This window comes from Xyrauchen texanus, chromosome 39 (assembly GCF_025860055.1).
Source record: "Xyrauchen texanus isolate HMW12.3.18 chromosome 39, RBS_HiC_50CHRs, whole genome shotgun sequence".
NCBI lineage: Eukaryota > Metazoa > Chordata > Actinopteri > Cypriniformes > Catostomidae > Xyrauchen > Xyrauchen texanus.
In genome coordinates, this window is record NC_068314.1 from 13,277,216 (window position 1) to 13,294,377 (window position 17,162).

General features: G+C 40.1%; 1 protein-coding gene and 8 non-coding genes across 10 annotated transcripts in view; 8 read left to right on the forward strand and 1 right to left on the reverse strand.

Annotated features, from left to right (window-relative positions):
• The first annotated feature begins 613 nt into the window (after positions 1–613).
• On the forward strand, positions 614–685 carry trnac-gca (transfer RNA cysteine (anticodon GCA)). The gene has a single exon. It is a non-coding gene; the product is annotated as a tRNA-Cys (tRNA).
• A 419-nt stretch (positions 686–1,104) lies between these two features.
• trnac-gca (transfer RNA cysteine (anticodon GCA)) lies at positions 1,105–1,176 on the forward strand. Its single transcript has one exon. It is a non-coding gene; the product is annotated as a tRNA-Cys (tRNA).
• Positions 1,177–1,740: 564 nt separating this feature from the next.
• On the forward strand, positions 1,741–1,812 carry trnac-gca (transfer RNA cysteine (anticodon GCA)). The gene has a single exon. It is a non-coding gene; the product is annotated as a tRNA-Cys (tRNA).
• Positions 1,813–10,556: 8,744 nt separating this feature from the next.
• On the forward strand, positions 10,557–10,628 carry trnac-gca (transfer RNA cysteine (anticodon GCA)). The gene has a single exon. It is a non-coding gene; the product is annotated as a tRNA-Cys (tRNA).
• A 1,172-nt stretch (positions 10,629–11,800) lies between these two features.
• Positions 11,801–11,872, forward strand: trnac-gca (transfer RNA cysteine (anticodon GCA)). Its single transcript has one exon. It is a non-coding gene; the product is annotated as a tRNA-Cys (tRNA).
• A 565-nt stretch (positions 11,873–12,437) lies between these two features.
• trnac-gca (transfer RNA cysteine (anticodon GCA)) lies at positions 12,438–12,509 on the forward strand. Its single transcript has one exon. It is a non-coding gene; the product is annotated as a tRNA-Cys (tRNA).
• A 563-nt stretch (positions 12,510–13,072) lies between these two features.
• Positions 13,073–13,144, forward strand: trnac-gca (transfer RNA cysteine (anticodon GCA)). The gene has a single exon. It is a non-coding gene; the product is annotated as a tRNA-Cys (tRNA).
• A 657-nt stretch (positions 13,145–13,801) lies between these two features.
• trnac-aca (transfer RNA cysteine (anticodon ACA)) lies at positions 13,802–13,876 on the forward strand. Its single transcript has one exon. It is a non-coding gene; the product is annotated as a tRNA-Cys (tRNA).
• A 1,782-nt stretch (positions 13,877–15,658) lies between these two features.
• The window catches only part of nuf2 (UF2 component of NDC80 kinetochore complex), a 39,908-nt gene continuing 38,404 nt past the window's right edge, over positions 15,659–17,162 (reverse strand). For both annotated transcript variants that reach the window (XM_052110986.1, XM_052110987.1), the window contains exons 13-14: positions 15,985–16,120; positions 15,659–15,850 (exon numbers count right to left, since the gene is read on the reverse strand). In XM_052110986.1, the coding sequence (XP_051966946.1) occupies positions 15,743–15,850; positions 15,985–16,120 (244 nt within the window). In that variant the 3' untranslated portion in view covers positions 15,659–15,742. The remainder of the gene's footprint in view (positions 15,851–15,984; positions 16,121–17,162) is intronic.

The window sequence follows — 17,162 nt, forward strand, 5'->3', positions numbered from 1 at the left end:
GAGTCTCAGTATGGAGCGGGTAGAACAGCAGGGTGACAATGATGCCATGACCAAGATGGGAGTGAGGATTAGGGGTGAGTAGTACAATCAAGACATTTGAAATGTCAGCAATCTGTAAACCAGTGAAATGTAGTCTTTGTTGTTTTTTATACTGGTAATTATGGAGTCCTGGCATGGGGGTATAGCTCAGTGGTAGAGCATTTAATTTTAAAAAGTATTTAATTTTATTAGTATTCTATTTTTGTATATTCTCTGTCTTGTTACTGTATTGTTTGTGCACTTACGGCTTCTGTCAGCAAGACAAATTCCTTGTATGTGTAAGCATATGTAACAGTGGCCAGCTGATAGAAAGCTGTGCAATGTATATAAACCTCACTCTCCTGACCTCAAAAGGTTCAGTAGTGACTGATGCTAGAGGCTTTAGCTTTTAGCCTCCATGTTCACGCTAACCGCCTCCCATGCCAGAGAGGCCGCTCGAGTCTCGTGATGGATCAGGTAGAACAGAAGCTTGATAATGATGCCGTGACCAAGATGGGAGTGAGGTTTAGGGGTGAGTAGTACAATCAAGACTTCTTTAATGTCTGTAAACCAGTGAAATGTGAAGTCCTCTAATGGGGGTATAGCTCAGTGGTAGAGCATTTGACTGCAGATCAAGAGGTCTCTGGTTCAAATCCAGGTGCCCCTGTCAACTAAGTTGTATGGTTGCATAAAGTCCTCTGTTTTGGTGTGGTTTAATCAAGCTGTTGACACTGTATGCAACCTAGAGTAAGTTGTAACTGTGTAACTGTGCCCAGCTGATAGAAAGGTGTGCCATGTGTATAAACCTCACTCTCCTGACCAAAAGAGGTTCAATAGCGTCTGATTCTAGAGGCAGTAGCTTTTAGCCTCCATGTCCACGCAACCGCCTCCCATGCCAGAGATGCCCCTTCGAGTCTCGTAAGGAGCGGGTAGAACAGGAGTGTGACAATGATGCCGTGACCAAGATGGGAGTGAGGTTTAGGGGCTGAGTAGTACAATCAAGACATTTGAAATGTCAGCAATCTGTAAACCGGTGAAATGTAGTCTTTGTTGTTTTTTATACTGATAATTATGGTGATCTGGCATGGGGGTATATCTCAGTGGTAGAGCATTTGACTGCAGATCAAGAGGTTCCTGGTTAAAATCCAGGTGCCCCCTGTCAACTAACTTGTAGGTTAGCATAAGGTCCTGTATTTTGGTGTGGTTAAACACTGGTTTAATCAAGCTGTTGATACTGTATGCAACCTAGAGCCAATAAAATGCAGTATTTTTTGCTTTTATTCAGGTATTTAATTTGATTAGTATTCTATTTTTGTATAATCTCTGTCTTGTTGCTGTATTGTTTGTGCACTTACAGTTTCTGTCAGCCAGACAAATTCCTTGTATGTGTAAGCATATGTAACAGTGGCCAGCTGATAGAAAGGTGTGCCATGTGTATAAACCTCACTCTCCTGACCTCAAGAGGTTCAGTAACGACTGATTCTCGCGGCTGTAGCTTTTAGCCTCCATGTCCACGCTAACCGCCTCCCATGCCAGAGATGCCTCTTCGAGTCTCGTAAGGAGCGGGTAGAACAGGAGTGTGACAATGATGCCGTGACCAAGATGGGAGTGAGGTTTAGGGGCTGAGTAGTACAATCAAGACATTTGAAATGTCAAAAATCTGTAAACCTGTGAAATGTAGTCTTTGTTGTTTTTATACTGGTAATTATGGAGTCTTGGCATGGGGGTATAGCTCAGTGGTAGAGCATTTGACTGCAGATCAAGAGGTCTCTGGTTCAAATCCAGGTGCCCCTGTCAACTAAGTTGTATGGTTGCTTAAAGTCCTGTATTTTGATGTGGTTAAACACAGGTTTGATCAAGCTGTTGATACTGTATGCAACTTAGAGCCAATCAAATGCAGTATATATTGCTTTTATTCAGGTATTTAATTTGATTAGTGTTCTATTTTTGTATAATCTCTGTCTTGTTGCTGTATTGTTTTTTGCACTTACATCTTCTGTCAACAAGACAAATTCCTTGTATGTGTAAGCATATGTAACAGTGGCCAGCTGATAGAAAGCTGTGCAATGGGTATAAACCTCACTCTCCTGACCTCAAGAGGTTCAGTAGCGACTGATTCTATAGGCTGTAGCTTTCAGCCTCCATGACCACGCAACCAGAGACGCCGCTTTGAGTCTTGTAAGGAGCGGGTAGAACAGGAGCGTGACAATGATGCCGTGACCAAGATGGGAGTGAGGTTTAGGGGTTGAGTAGTACAATCAATACATTTGAAATGTCAACAATCTGTAAACCAGTGAAATGTAGTCTTTGTTGTTTTGTTATACTGTAATGATGGAGTCCTGGCATGGTGGTATAGCTCAGTGGTACAGCATTTAACTGCAGATCAAGAGGTCCCTGGTCAAATCCAGGTGCTTGTTCACTAAGTTGTATGATAGCATAAAGTCCTGTATTTTGGAGTGGTTTAATCAAGCTGTTGACACTCTATGCAACCTAGAGCCAATCAAATGCAGTATTTTTTGCTTTTATTAAGGTATTTAATTTGATTAGTATTCTATTTTTGTATAATCTCTGTCTTGTTGCTGTATTGTTTGTGCACTTACAGCTTCTGTCAGCCAGACAAATTCCTTGTATGTGTAAGCATATGTAACAGTGGCCTGCTGATAGAAAGCTGTGCAATGGGTATAAACCTCACTCTCCTGACCTCAAGAGGTTCAGTAGCGACTGATTCTATAAGCTGTAGCTTTTAGCCTCCATGACCGAGCAATCGCCTCCCATGCCAGAGATGCCGCTTCGAGTCTCGTAAGGAGCGGGTAGAACAGGAGTGTGACAATGATGCCGTGACCAAGATGGGAGTGAGGTTTAGGGGCTGAGTAGTACAATAAAGACATTTGAAATGTCAGCAATCTGTAAACCAGTGAAATGTAGTTTTTGTTGTTTTTTTATACTGGTAATTATGGAGTCCTGGCATGGGGGTAAATCTCAGTGGTAAAGTATTTGACCGCAGATCAAGAGGTCCCTGGTTAAAATCCAGGTTCCGGGGAGGAGCTATGGTGTGTGGTGAAGAGTAGACGTGTCCTCCACCAGCTCCGAGGGAAATTGACTATTATACTCTTTTTGTTATACCTTTTTCAATTTAACTTTTTGTAACTGTAGTTGAAGACAGTCTATACTAATTATTTCAACTTGGGCATTCCAAGATGTACAATACTCGACAGAAACAGGACACCCAAAAAGGAGGCCGCAAAACACCGCCTCCTCCTGATTCCGAAATACCGGCCCCAGAGAGCAGCGCTGATAACTCTCTGGATGCTAGGATACAAGTTATGATGGATGCGCTCAAGAGCGATATTTTCTCTAAAATGGACACTGTCGCTGTTGGATTGCACTCTGAGATTTCATCTGTTAGAGGGGAACTGAAAGCCTCAATTGAACCACTTCAACGGTTGGTCGACTCTCATGAATCGGCAGTGCGGGACCTCGAGCAGGCCGCGAATCGACCATAGCTCCCGTGATAAGCGTAACTCGAGGCAACTGTTAGTAAGTTAACCGCTCGGGTGAATCATCTGGATGATAAGTGCGAAGACTTGGAAAGTAGATCGCGAAGAAATAATATTCGAGTGGTTGGTGTACCGGAGGGAGTGGAAGGACCGCGTCCTACTGATTTTATTGCAGTCTTGCTACAGGATCTACTGGTACTGGAAGAAAAACCGTTACTTGACCGTGCTCATCGTTCTCTGCGGAACGAACCAGCAGGTGAAACCCGACCTCGGGCTTTTATCATGCGGGTGCATTTCTTTCATGTTCGTAACACGATTCTACGGCGAGCAGGCGAGTCTCCTCCACTCATTTACAAGGACACACGGATCTCGGTGTTCCCAGACTTTACATCTTCTGTTGCCAGGAAGCGTTCTGCATTTACTGCGGTAAAACGCAGTCTGCGCTCCTTTCCGGGAGTAAAGTATGGGCTTCTATACCCCGCCATACTTAAGATCACTATGCCTGATGGTACTTCGCAGCGTTTTGAAGACCCCTCTTCGGCCAGTGACTTTGTTAAAAAGAACTGTAAGTAGAGTGGACTTTTTTTTGGTGCCAAGATGGGTCTAATGTTAACATGTAGACAATGTTGTGTGATTTGTTTTGAATATTGGCCCTGGTTATCTACAGTTGATTATGGCACTTCGTTCTTTTTTTTTCTGTACCAGTTGTTAATGCTTAAACAGTAAAAGCAACGTCGCTTTTGGTTTCACTTAATGAATAGAGCAACTGGTCTGCCTTAATCTGGATTCTGTGGCCTTTATAAACTTTGTAGGTACATTTGTTTAGTTTTTTTTTTTTTTTTAGTCAATTTCTCTCGAGTAGCTCTGTTCATTCTAGTTTGGAGCTATTATGGAGCGTTTCGTGCTTTCAGTTAGTTTGGGGTTTGTGTGCATCTCATTTGGGGAGTTGCTAACAATGGGATGGGGTGGGGTGGAGGGATGGGGGGGCTTGTGTTTTACTTTTGTTGTTGTTGTCTTGTGTTTTCTAGGTTTTATTGTTTTGGTTTGATAACTGTTTTAACAATTTATGTTGCTGTGGTGACGGTCTATTTGTCATTGTCCTGGTCAATTTCTTTCTGCTATATCTTCGGTGGATGGCCTAATCAAATGTGAACCTAAATATTGATGGAGGGAACCTCAAGCTGGTGTCCTGGAATTGTAAAGGCCTGAACTCCCCTGTGAAACGTACTAAGGTATTAAATCATCTTAAAAACTTAGGAGCACAGATTGTTTATCTTCAAGAGATGCACTTAAAATCTACTCCTCATTCTCAAATTAAAGGTAGTTGGGTTGGTCAGTCCTATTTCTCATCATTTTACAGTAAGTCCAGGGCGTCGCCATTTTGTTTCATAGATCGGTACCCTTTGTTTGCTCTAAAGTGCTTTCTGATCCTAATGGTAGATATCTGATAGTTACAGGCAGCTTATACGGCACCCAATTGGTCTTAGTTAATGTCTATGCCCCAAATTGGGATGACGCTGAATTTTTCAAGAAACTTTTTTCTGCCCTTCCAGACATGTCCTCCTACTTACTTATTTTGGGTGGGGACTTTAATTGTTGGTTGAACCCAGATCTTGACCGTTCCTCCAATAAAGCTGCAGCACTTACTAAATCGGCTAAAGTTGTTAAAGACTTTATGGAGAGCTTTTTAATTTCAGATCCTTGGCGTTTCTTTAATCCTACAAGCAAAGCATTCTCCTTTTTCTCTTCTGTGCATCACACATTCACTCGGATTGATTATTTCTTATTAGATAATAGATTTCTTCCATGTCTCACTCCCACCTCTTGCTCGTATGAACCAATAGTTATCTCAGACCATGCTCCGGTTGTACTTAACATTAGGTTTAAAGGCTTGGTTCAATCACGCCGCCTTGGCGTCTTAATACTCAGCTTATTGTCAGATGAAAAATTTGTTGATATGATTTTCTGCCAAATTGACTTGTTTTTGAATATTAATAGGACACCTGATATTTCTATGTCTTTCTTATGGGAGACACTGAAAGCTTATATTAGAGGTCAAATTATCTCTTACGAGAATTACGATAGAAGGCTGAAGAGGGAGAGATTGGTCATCCTTACAAATCGCATTGCCCAATTAGATGCCGTGTATGCCACTTCTCCAACTCCTGAATTGTACAAAGAACGCCTTACAGCTCAGTCAGAGTTTAACACATTGACGGCGGACCGTGCTGTTGAGCTGTTACTTAAAACTAGTAGTGCATATTTTGAACAGGGGGACAAAGCTAGTAGAATGTTGGCACATCAATTACGGCAGACTATCTCCTCTCATCAGATTCCGGAAATTGCCACATCTTTAGGCACTACGACAGACCTAGAAAAAATAAATGGTGAATTTAGAGCTTATTACGCTTCATTATATACATCAGAGATAAACGTGGAAAGGTGTGATTTTGGTGGCTTCTTCTCCCATTTAGAAATCCCTCAGGTTAATTTGGATATGGCGGATCAATTAGAAACCCCAATAACTGTTCTAGAAATTTCAGGTGCTCTTAAAGCGATGCAGTCTGGCAAATGTCCAGGGCCAGACGGCTTTCCTGTAGAGTTTTATAAATGCTTTCAAAATAAGCTAGCCCGGTCCTGATTGATATGTTTAATGAATCTTTTCTGGCTGCTAAACTTCCTCCTACACTTAATCAGGCATCGATTTCTCTAATTTTGAAAAAGGACAAGGACCCTCTTAGGTGCTCTTCATATAGACCAATTAGTTTATTAAACGTTGATTTCAAAATTTTATCTAAACTGCTTGCTTTTCGTTTGGAAACTGTTCTTCCAGATATTATCTCTCCCGATCAAACAGGGTTTGTTAAAAATAGGCACTCCTTTTTTAATTTGAGAAGGCTCTTTAACACTATTTATAATCTTCCGTCAACAATCTTACCTCAAGCAATTATATCGTTAGACGCGGAAAAGGCCTTTGACCGCGTGGAGTGGGCATACTTATTTTATACTTTAGGGAAATTCGGCTTTAAGGAAAATTTCATTTCTTGGGTGAAACTTCTATATTCGTCTCCTTTAGCTTCAGTTAGGACAAATAATAATCAGTCGTCTTACTTTCCATTGTATCGTTCAACGCGCCAAGGTTGCCCTTTAAGTCCTCTTTTATTCGCTGTGGCAATTGAGCCTCTTTCTATTGCACTTCGTGGTGACCCGCACATTAAAGGCATTGTGAGTTGTGGGCAGGAACAGAAAGTATCTTTATATGCTGACGATCTTCTTTTATTTATTACTGACTTCTCTGTTTCAGTCCCAGCCACACTCGCTGTTCTTTGTTCATTTGGATCCATATCTGGTTACAAGTTAAATTTAGGTAAGAGTGAGCTTCTACCTCTTAATAAGGCAGCACATGAATACCCACTTCACACCCTATCGTTTAAAGTCGCTCAGCACGAGTTAAAATATCTTGGAATTCAGGTTACTGCTAAATTCAAGGATCTTTATCGCGCAAATTTCACTAATCTCCTGTCTCGAGTACAAAGCAGTTTTAATCGTTGGTCAGTGCTAAACTTGTCTCTATCTGGTCGGATTAATAGTATCAAGATGAATGTCCTTCCCAGGTTTTTATATTTGTTTCAATGTATACCGATTTTTCTTCCATAAACCTTTTTTCTTAAACTAGACACTGCTATTTCTAATTTTGTTTGGGACGGGAAGCCACCGAAATTATGTAAACAGTATTTGCAGAGCCCGAAGAAGCAGGGAGGAATGGCCTTACCTAACTTTAAGTTTTACTACTGGGCGGCTCATCTTAAAATAATTCAGTTTTGGTTATATCCTGGTTCACGGTTATTATCATCAATTTGGTTGGGAATGGAACAATCTTCTTGTAAGCCTGTTTCACTTGCAGCTTTAGCTCATTCACAGCTCAAATCATCTATCACTAGTTATACCAAAAATATCATTATTAAGACAACGGTGAAGATTTGGAATCAGTTTAGACACTGCTTTGGTTTTCAAAAATATTCTATTTTGGCACCAATAACAGCTAATCACTCCTTTCCTCCATCGTTAATTGATCGTGCATTTGAGGTTTGGTCTTATAAAGGTATTAAAGCATTTAAGGATCTCTATATTGACAACACTTTCGCTTCATTTGAACAGCTGTCCAAAAAATTCTCCCTCTCAAATCAACACTTTTTTAGGTACTTGCAGATCCGTAATTTTGCTTTACATAGGTTTCCTCAGTTTCCTTCTATACCTCTTGACACTCCTCTTGATATTTTCTTAAAACCCGCTCCTGCTTTGAAGGGTATGATTTCATTCATTTACGCTCAGATCTACTCACTAAAATCGGTTTCTTTGTCGTCAATTAAGGCGTTATGGGAGGAAGATCTGGGGATTACATTCACTGAAGATTTGTGGGGGAATGTTCTTGACAATGTACACCACTCTTCAATCTGCGCCAGGCATGGATTGATCCAGTGTAAAATTTTACACCGTACTCATTTGACTAAGACCAGGCTTTCTAAGATGTTTAATAACATTGACCCGACTTGTGACCGCTGTCACCAGGCAGCAGCAACACATATACATATGTTTTGGTCTTGTCCTCTCCTAACAACTTATTGGCAAAATATTTTTGATTCTCTGAGTGAGGTCTTAGGGAACAGAATAGTTCCTGAAGCTGTTACAGCACTTTTTGGGGTAACTCCGGTCATATTGTTGTTGTCTACAGAGCTCAAGAGGTTCATAGCCTTTGTTAGTTTTTTAGCAAGGCGTTTGATACTTTTGAAATGGAAGTCTTCAACACCTCCATCGCACATTCATTGGATTAGGGATGTCCTTTACTTTGCTAAACTGGAAAAAATAAGGCATTTGTTAAGGGGCTCCCAGGCTAAATTTTCAAAGATGTGGGACCCCTTTTTTGAATATGTTGGGAAGTTTACCTTCCCAGACAATCCTGAGTAAACTTAGTGTCCCACTTTTTTTTTGGTTTCGTTTTTTTTTTTTTTTTTTTTTGCGGCAAATGACTGGGCAGTGATCCTTGGACTGTCACTCACAGCTATTAGGGTTTTTTTTTTTTTTCGTTGATTCTTGGTGTTTATGTTTTTGTATAATTTTTTTTTGTATGTGGAGGAAATGTTGTTTTGGGTTTTTTTTTTTTTCTTTGTTTAAAATTTAATAAAAAGATTGTTAAAAAAAAAAAAATCCAGGTTCCCCTGTCCACTAAGTTGTATGGTAGTATAATGTCCTGTATTTTGGTGCAGTTAAAAACTGGTTTGATCAAGCTGTTGATACTGTATGCAACTTAGAGCCAATGAAATGCAGTATTTATTGCTTTTATTCAGGTATTTAATTTGATTAGTATTCTATTTTTGTATAATCTCTGTCTTGTTGCTGTATTGTTTTTGCACTTACAGCTTCTGTCAGCAAGACAAATTCCTTGTATGTGTAAGCATATGTAACAGTGGCCAGCTGATAGAAAGCTGTGCAATGGGTATAAACCTCACTCTCCTGATCTCAAGAGGTTCAGTAGCGACTGATTCTCAAGGCTGTAGCTTTTAGCCTCCATGTCCACGCAACCGCCTCCCATGCCAGAGATGCCTCTTTTAGTCTCGTAAGGAGCGGGTAGAACAGGAGTGTGACAATGATGCCGTGACCAAGCTGGGAGTGAGGTTTAGGGGCTGAGTAGTACAATCAAGACATTTGAAATGTAAAAAATCTGTAAACCTGTGAAATGTAGTCTTTGTTGTTTTTTATACTGGTAATTATGGAGTCCTGGCATGGGGGTGTAGCTCAGTGGTACAGCATTTGACTGCAGATCAAGAGGTCCCTGGTCAAATCCAGGTGCCTGTCCACTAAGTTGTATGATAGCATAAAGTCCTGTATTTTGGAGTGGTTTAATCAAGCTGTTGACACTGTATGCAACCTAGAGCCAATCAAATGCAGTATTTTTTGCTTTTATTAAGGTATTTAATTTGATTAGTATTCTATTTTTGTATAATCTTTGTCTTGTTGCTGTATTGTTTGTGCACTTACAGCTTCTGTCAGCCAGACAAATTCCTTGTATGTGTAAGCATATGTAACAGTGGCCTGCTGATAGAAAGCTGTGCAATGGGTATAAACCTCACTCTCCTGACCTCAAGAGGTTCAGTAGCGACTGATTCTATAAGCTGTAGCTTTTAGCCTCCATGACCGAGCAATCGCCTCCCATGCCAGAGATGCCGCTTTGAGTCTCGTAAGGAGCGGGTAGAACAGGAGTGTGACAATGATGCCGTGACCAAGATGGGAGTGAGGTTTAGGGGCTGAGTAGTACAATAAAGACATTTGAAATGTCAGCAATCTGTAAACCAGTGAAATGTAGTTTTTGTTGTTTTTTTTATACTGGTAATTATGGAGTCCTGGCATGGGGGTAAATCTCAGTGGTAAAGTATTTGACCGCAGATCAAAAGGTCCCTGGTTAAAATCCAGGTTCCCCCTGTCCACTAAGTTGTATGGTAGTATAATGTCCTGTATTTTGGTGCAGTTAAAAACTGGTTTGATCAAGCTGTTGATACTGTATGCAACTTAGAGCCAATGAAATGCAGTATTTATTGCTTTTATTCAGGTATTTAATTTGATTAGTATTCTATTTTTGTATAATCTCTGTCTTGTTGCTGTATTGTTTTTGCACTTACAGCTTCTGTCAGCAAGACAAATTCCTTGTATGTGTAAGCATATGTAACAGTGGCCAGCTGATAGAAAGCTGTGCAATGGGTATAAACCTCACTCTCCTGACCTCAAGAGGTTCAGTAGCAACTGATTCTCGAGGCTGTAGCTTTTAGCCTCCATGTCCACGCAACCGCCTCCCATGCCAGAGATGCCTCTTTTAGTCTCGTAAGGAGCGGGTAGAACAGGAGTGTGACAATGATGCCGTGACCAAGATGGGAGTGAGGTTTAGGGGCTGAGTAGTACAATCAAAACATTTGAAATGTCAAAAATCTGTAAACCTGTGAAATGTAGTCTTTGTTGTTTTTTATACTGGTAATTATGGAGTCCTGGCATGGGGGTATAGCTCAGTGGTAGAGCATTTGACTGCAGATCAAGAGGTCCCAGGTTCAAATCCAGGTGCCCCCTGTCAACTAAGTTGTGTTGTTGCATAAGTCCTGTATTTTGATGTGGTTAAACACAGGTTTGAGCAAGCTGTTTATACTGTATGCAACTTAGAGCCAATCAAATGCAGTATTTATTGCTTTTATTCAGGTATTTCATTTGATTAGTATTCTATTTTTGTATAATCTCTGTCTTGTTGCTGTATTGTTTTTGCACTTACAGCTTCTGTCAGCAAGACAAATTCCTTGTATGTGTAAGCATATGTAACAGTGGCCAGCTGATAGAAAGCTGTGCAATGGGTATAAACCTCACTCTCCTGACCTCAAGAGGTTCAGTAGCGACTGAAGCTAGAGGCTATAGCTTTTAGCCTCCATGTTCACGCAACCGCCTCCTATGCCAGAGAGGCCACTGCGAGTCTCGTACGGATCGGGTAGAACAGGAGCGTGACAATGATGCCGTGACCAAGATGGGAGTGAGGTTTAGGGGGTCAGTAGTACAATCAAGACTACTTTAATATCTGTAAACCAGTGAAATGTAGTCTTTATTGTTTTTTTTATACTGGTAATGATGAAGTACTCACATGGGGGTATAGCTCAGTGGTAGAGCATTTGACTGCAGATCAAGAGGTCCCTGGTTCAAATCCAAGTAGTATGGTAGCACAAATTCCTGTGCTTTAATGTGGTTAAACACTGATTTAATCAAGCTGTTGATACTGTATAAAACCTAGATCCAATAAAATGCAGTCATTATTGCTTTTATTCAGGTATTTCATTATATTAGTATTCTATTTTTGTATATTCTCTGTCTTGTTGCTGTATTGTTTTTGCACTTACAGCTTCTGTCAGCAAGACAAATTCCTTGTATGTGTAAGCATATGTAACAGTGGCCAGCTGATAGAAAGCTGTGCAATGGGTATAAACCTCACTCTCCTGACCTCAAGAGGTTCAGTAGCGACTGAAGCTAGAGGCTATAGCTTTTAGCCTCCATGTTCACGCAACCGCCTCCTATGCCAGAGAGGCCACTTCGAGTCTCAGTACGGATCAGGTAGAACAGGAGCGTGACAATGATGCCGTGACCAAGATGGGAGTGAGGTTTAGGGGGTCAGTAGTACAATCAAGACTACTTTAATATCTGTAAACCAGTGAAATGTAGTCTTTATTGTTTTTTTTATACTGGTAATGATGAAGTACTCACATGGGGGTATAGCTCAGTGGTAGAGCATTTGACTGCAGATCAAGAGGTCCCTGGTTCAAATCCAAGTGCCCCCTGTCCACCAAGTAGTATGGTAGCACAAATTCCTGTGCTTTAATGTGGTTAAACACTGATTTAATCAAGCTGTTGATACTGTATAAAACCTAGATCCAATAAAATGCAGTCATTATTGCTTTTATTCAGGTATTTCATTATATTAGTATTCTATTTTTGTATATTCTCTGTCTTGTTGCTGTATTGTTTTTGCACTTACAGCTTCTGTCAGCAAGACAAATTCCTTGTATGTGTAAGCATATGTAACAGTGGCCAGCTGATAGAAAGCTGTGCAATGGGTATAAACCTCACTCTCCTGACCTCAAGAGGTTCAGTAGCAACTGAAGCTCGAGGCTATAGCTTTTAGCCTCCATGTCCACGCAAACCGCCTCCCATGCCAGAGATGCCTCTTCTAGTCTCGTAAGGATCGGGTAGAACAGGAGTGTGACAATGATGCCGTGACCAAGATGGGAGTGAGGTTTAGGGGCTGAGTAGTACAATCAAGACATTTGAAATGTCTAAAATCTGTAAACCTGTGAAATGTAGTCTTTGTTGTTTTTTATACTGGTAATTATGAAGTCCTGGCATGGGGGTATAGCTCAGTGGTAGAGCATTTGACTGCAGATCAAGAGGTCCCAGGTTCAAATCCAGGTGCCCCTGTCAACTAAGTTGTGTTGTTGCATAAGTCCTGTATTTTGATGTGGTTAAACACAGGTTTGAGCAAGCTGTTTATACTGTATGCAACTTAGAGCCAATCAAATGCAGTATTTATTGCTTTTATTCAGGTATTTCATTTGATTAGTATTCTATTTTTGTATAATCTCTGTCTTGTTGCTGTATTGTTTTTGCACTTACAGCTTCTGTCAGCAAGACAAATTCCTTGTATGTGTAAGCATATGTAACAGTGGCCAGTTGATAGAAAGCTGTGCAATGTGTATAAACCTCACTCTCCTGACCTCAAGAGGTTCAGTAGTGACTGAAGCTAGAGGCTATAGCTTTTAGCCTCCATGTTCACGCAACCGCCTCCCATGCCAGAGAGGCTGCTTCAAGTCTGGTACGGATCGGGTAGAACAGGAGCGTGACAATGATGCCGTGACCAAGATGGGAGTGAGGTTTAGGGGTTGAGTAGTACAATCAAGACTTCTTTAATGTCTGCAATCTCTAAACCAGTGAAATGTAGTCTTTATTGTTTTTTTATACTGGTAATTAAAAAGTACTCACATGGGGGTATAGCTCAGTGGTAGAGCATTTGACTGCAGATCAAGAGGTCCCTGGTTCAAATCCAAGTGCCCCCTGTCCACCAAGTAGTATGGTAGCACAAATTCCTGTGCTTTAATGTGGTTAAACACTGATTTAATCAAGCTGTTGATACTGTATAAAACCTAGATCCAATAAAATGCAGTCATTATTGCTTTTATTCAGGTATTTCATTATATTAGTATTCTATTTTTGTATATTCTCTGTCTTGTTGCTGTATTGTTTGTGCACTTACAGCTTCAGTCAGCAAGAAAAATTCCTTGTAAGCATATGTAACAGTGGCCAGTTGATAGAAAGCTGTGCAATGTGTATAAACCTCACTCTCCTGACCTCAAGAGGTTCAGTAGTGACTGAAGCTAGAGGCTATAGCTTTTAGCCTCCATGTTCACGCAACCGCCTCCCATGCCAGAGAGGCCGCTTCAAGTCTGGTACGGATCGGGTAGAACAGGAGCGTGACAATGATGCCGTGACCAAGATTGGAGGTTTAGTGGGTGAATTTAACAGTGGCCAGTTGATAGATAGCTGTGCAATGTGTCTAAACATCACTCTCCTAACCTCAAGAGGTGCGCTAGGCGCTGTAGCTTTTAGCCTCCATGTTCACGAAACCGCCTCCCATGCCAGAGATGCCGGTTTCAGTCTTTTAAGGAGTGAGTAGAACAGGAGCAGCACACATCTGCTTCAAACAGGTTGGCAGTGGGGGTATAGCTCAGTAGTGGTAGAGCATTTGACTACAGATCTAGAGGTCTCTGGTTCAAATCCAGGTGCACTCAGCTGGTATACAGGTGAAACTCGAAAAATTAGAATATCGTGCAAAAGCTCATTAATTTCAGTAATTCAACTTAAAAGGTGAAACTAATATATTATATAGACTCATTACAAGCAAAGTAAGATATTTCAAGCCTTTATTTGATATAATTTTGATGATTATGGCTTACAGCTTATGAAAACCCCAAATTCAGAATCTCAGAAAATTAGAATATTGTGAAAAGGTTCAGTATTGTAGGCTCAAAGTGTCACACTCTAATCAGCTAAACACCTGCAAAGGGTTCCTGAGCCTTTAAATGGTCTCTTAGTCTGGTTCAGTTGAATTCACAATCATGGGGAAGACTGCTGACCTGACAGTTGTGCAGAAAACCATCATTGACACCCTCCACAAGGAGGGAAAGCCTCAAAAGTTAATTGCAAAAGAAGTTGGATGTTCTCAAAGTGCTGTATCAAAAGCACATTAATAGAAAGTTAAGTGGAAGGGAAAAGTGTGGAAGAAAAAGGTGCACAAGCAGCAGGGATGACCATAGCCTGGAGAGGATTGTCAGGAAAAGGCCATTCAAATGTGTGGGGGAGCTTCACAAGGAGTGAACTGAGGCTAGAGTTACTGGATCAAGAGCCACCACACACAGACGGGTCCTGGACATGGGCTTCAAATGTCAAACGTCTTACCTGGGCTAAAGAAAATAAGAACTGGTCTGTTGCTCAGTGGTCCAAAGTCCTCTTTTCTGATGAGAGCAAATTTTGCATCTCATTTGGAAACCAAGGTCCCATAGTCTGGAGGAAGAATGGAGAGGCACACAATCCAAGATGCTTGAAGTCCAGTGTGAAGTTTCCACAGTCTGTGTTGGTTTGGGGAGCCATGTCATCGGCTGGTGTTGGTCCACTGTGCTTTATTAAAGTCCAGAGTCAACGCAACCGTCTACCGGGACATTTTAGAGCACTTCATGCTTCATTCAGCAGACAAGCTTTATGGAGATGCTGACTTCATTTTCCAGCAGGACTTGGCACCTGCCCACACTGCCAAAAGTACCAAAACCTGGTTCAATGACCATGGTATTACTGTGCTTGATTGGCCAGCAAACTCGCCTGACCTGAACCCCATAGAGAATCTATGGGGCATTGCCAAGAGAAAGATGAGAGACATGAGACCAAACAATGCAGAAGAGCTGAAGGCCGCTATTGAAGCATCTTGGTCTTCCATAACACCTCAGCAGTGCCACAGGCTGATAGCATCCATGCCACGCCGCATTGAGGCAGTAATTAATGCAAAAGGGGCCCAAACCAATTACTGAGTACATATGCATGATTATACTTTTCAGAGGGCCGACATTTCTGTATTTAAAATCCTTTTTTTTTTATTGATTTCATGTAATATTCTAATTTTCTGAGATTCTGAATTTGGGGTTTTCATAAGCTGTAAGCCATAATCATCAAAATTACATCAAATAAAGGCTTGAAATATCTTACTTTGATTGTAATGAGTCTATATAATATATTAGTTTCAGCTTTTAAGTTGAATTACTGAAATTAATGAACTTTTGCACGATATTCTAATTTTTCGAGTTTCACCTGTAATAGTAAAATCAGGACAGGTAAGAAGAAATCACAGAAAAAAATAGCGCAATACTGCGCTATTACTGTTACAGACCTTAAAATGTACTCAAGAAAAAACATACTACATAAAAGTACAGTAACGAGAGTCTTTGTAATTCATTACTTTACACCACCGAAACAAAGTTACTAGAATGCACTTGTTATAAAATGTAATCATATTTTTATTTTGCTCATCCAAAGAAAAGTACATTTACAAAGCTATGAAACAGACATTTAACAATGATCAGGAACCTAAAGAATGAAATGATTACGTTCTAGAAATGGGATTTAATTTTTAAAATGTCTGCATTAGTATCCACCACAATGCTTTCAATCCTCTTGTTGTACTGCTCCAAAGTAGTAAGGAGGCGTTCATAGATCTCCTAATACAGAAAAATAGACATTAGGAATGAAATGAAAAAAAAAAAAAAATTGTGCATAGCCAATGAACGTGCCAGTACAATTTGAAGAACTTAGATAAGTGAAATTTTCCACATTTATAGATAGGAAAGTGCACCTGAGCTTTGTGAGTCCGCTGGTTGCACTTCTCTCTAAGCTTCTGCATCTTTTCCTTGAACTGCTTAGTTTCACGGTTACTTTCTTCTATTAGTTTCACAACTTCCTCCCGTTTCAGATGGATTTGGTCATATTGCCTTTAACAAAAAAAGAAATAAAATAAAGTAACTCACATGTTATAAACATTCCGCTTAAAAGCAAACAAACCAACATTCTGATTAGACAACCGTTAGATCATATTTTGGTTTCTTTTAGATTGTTAGTGCTTTAGAGCAGAAATATTCTCTACTTAAGTATTCAAAATGTATATGAGAATTCTTGGCCAAAGCATTAAAACACATGGTCTTTTTGAGGCTTAACATAAGTTAAATTGGATATGTTTTTATTCAGGCGTGACGTCAGCACATAGTGTAAATTCTTCACACTTATTATCTATGTAAGAAAACAAGATAGCATTAAACCATTAGAATGAGCTGTTGTAATTCTGAATTAATAAAAATTGTGAACAGAAGTGTTATGTGAATAATTTTACATGCGTGTAATCATCCAATAATGAGGTGAAATATAAATAGAACTGATAAAACAAAAAAGTCAGGTAACTCAGGGAGAGAGCGATGGTGGTTGAACAAACATTGTTTGCTTGTGAAGATGTTCTCTTTGTTCGGTTTGCATAGCTTAAATGGAACTAATGGAAAAAAATAAAATAAGAGGTTGAAAGAATCACCACGCACTGCCTCTCGAATGGATTAAGCAAACTGTTGCGTTCAAAAGTACTTTCTGGAATCCAATGGAAAAGAATGGTGCAATCAATTATTTGTATATTTACGCAGTGCTATGTGGACTACTATTTTGGGATTTTATTTTTTATTTTTTTTTACAGGTACAGGGGACTGGACAAGCCAGTTCCTTGGTAGTTTTTTTGCCTTGTATTTTTATTGGAATTGAAACTTAGTCAGATCATTGGACTAATTCAAATCATATTTAATGGTGAACTCAAATTAACTCTTGTCGGTCATTAAGTAAAATTAAATAAATTTAATATTTTGATGGATGTTGATGTGTGAAGGACATTAAAGTTTCCAAAAATACTTTGGTGGAAACGATTCGATTGAAATTCCAGGCTGTTTAGAATCAAAAGGAGTGGTGGTGGCACAGTGGGCTAAAGCACATAACAGTTAG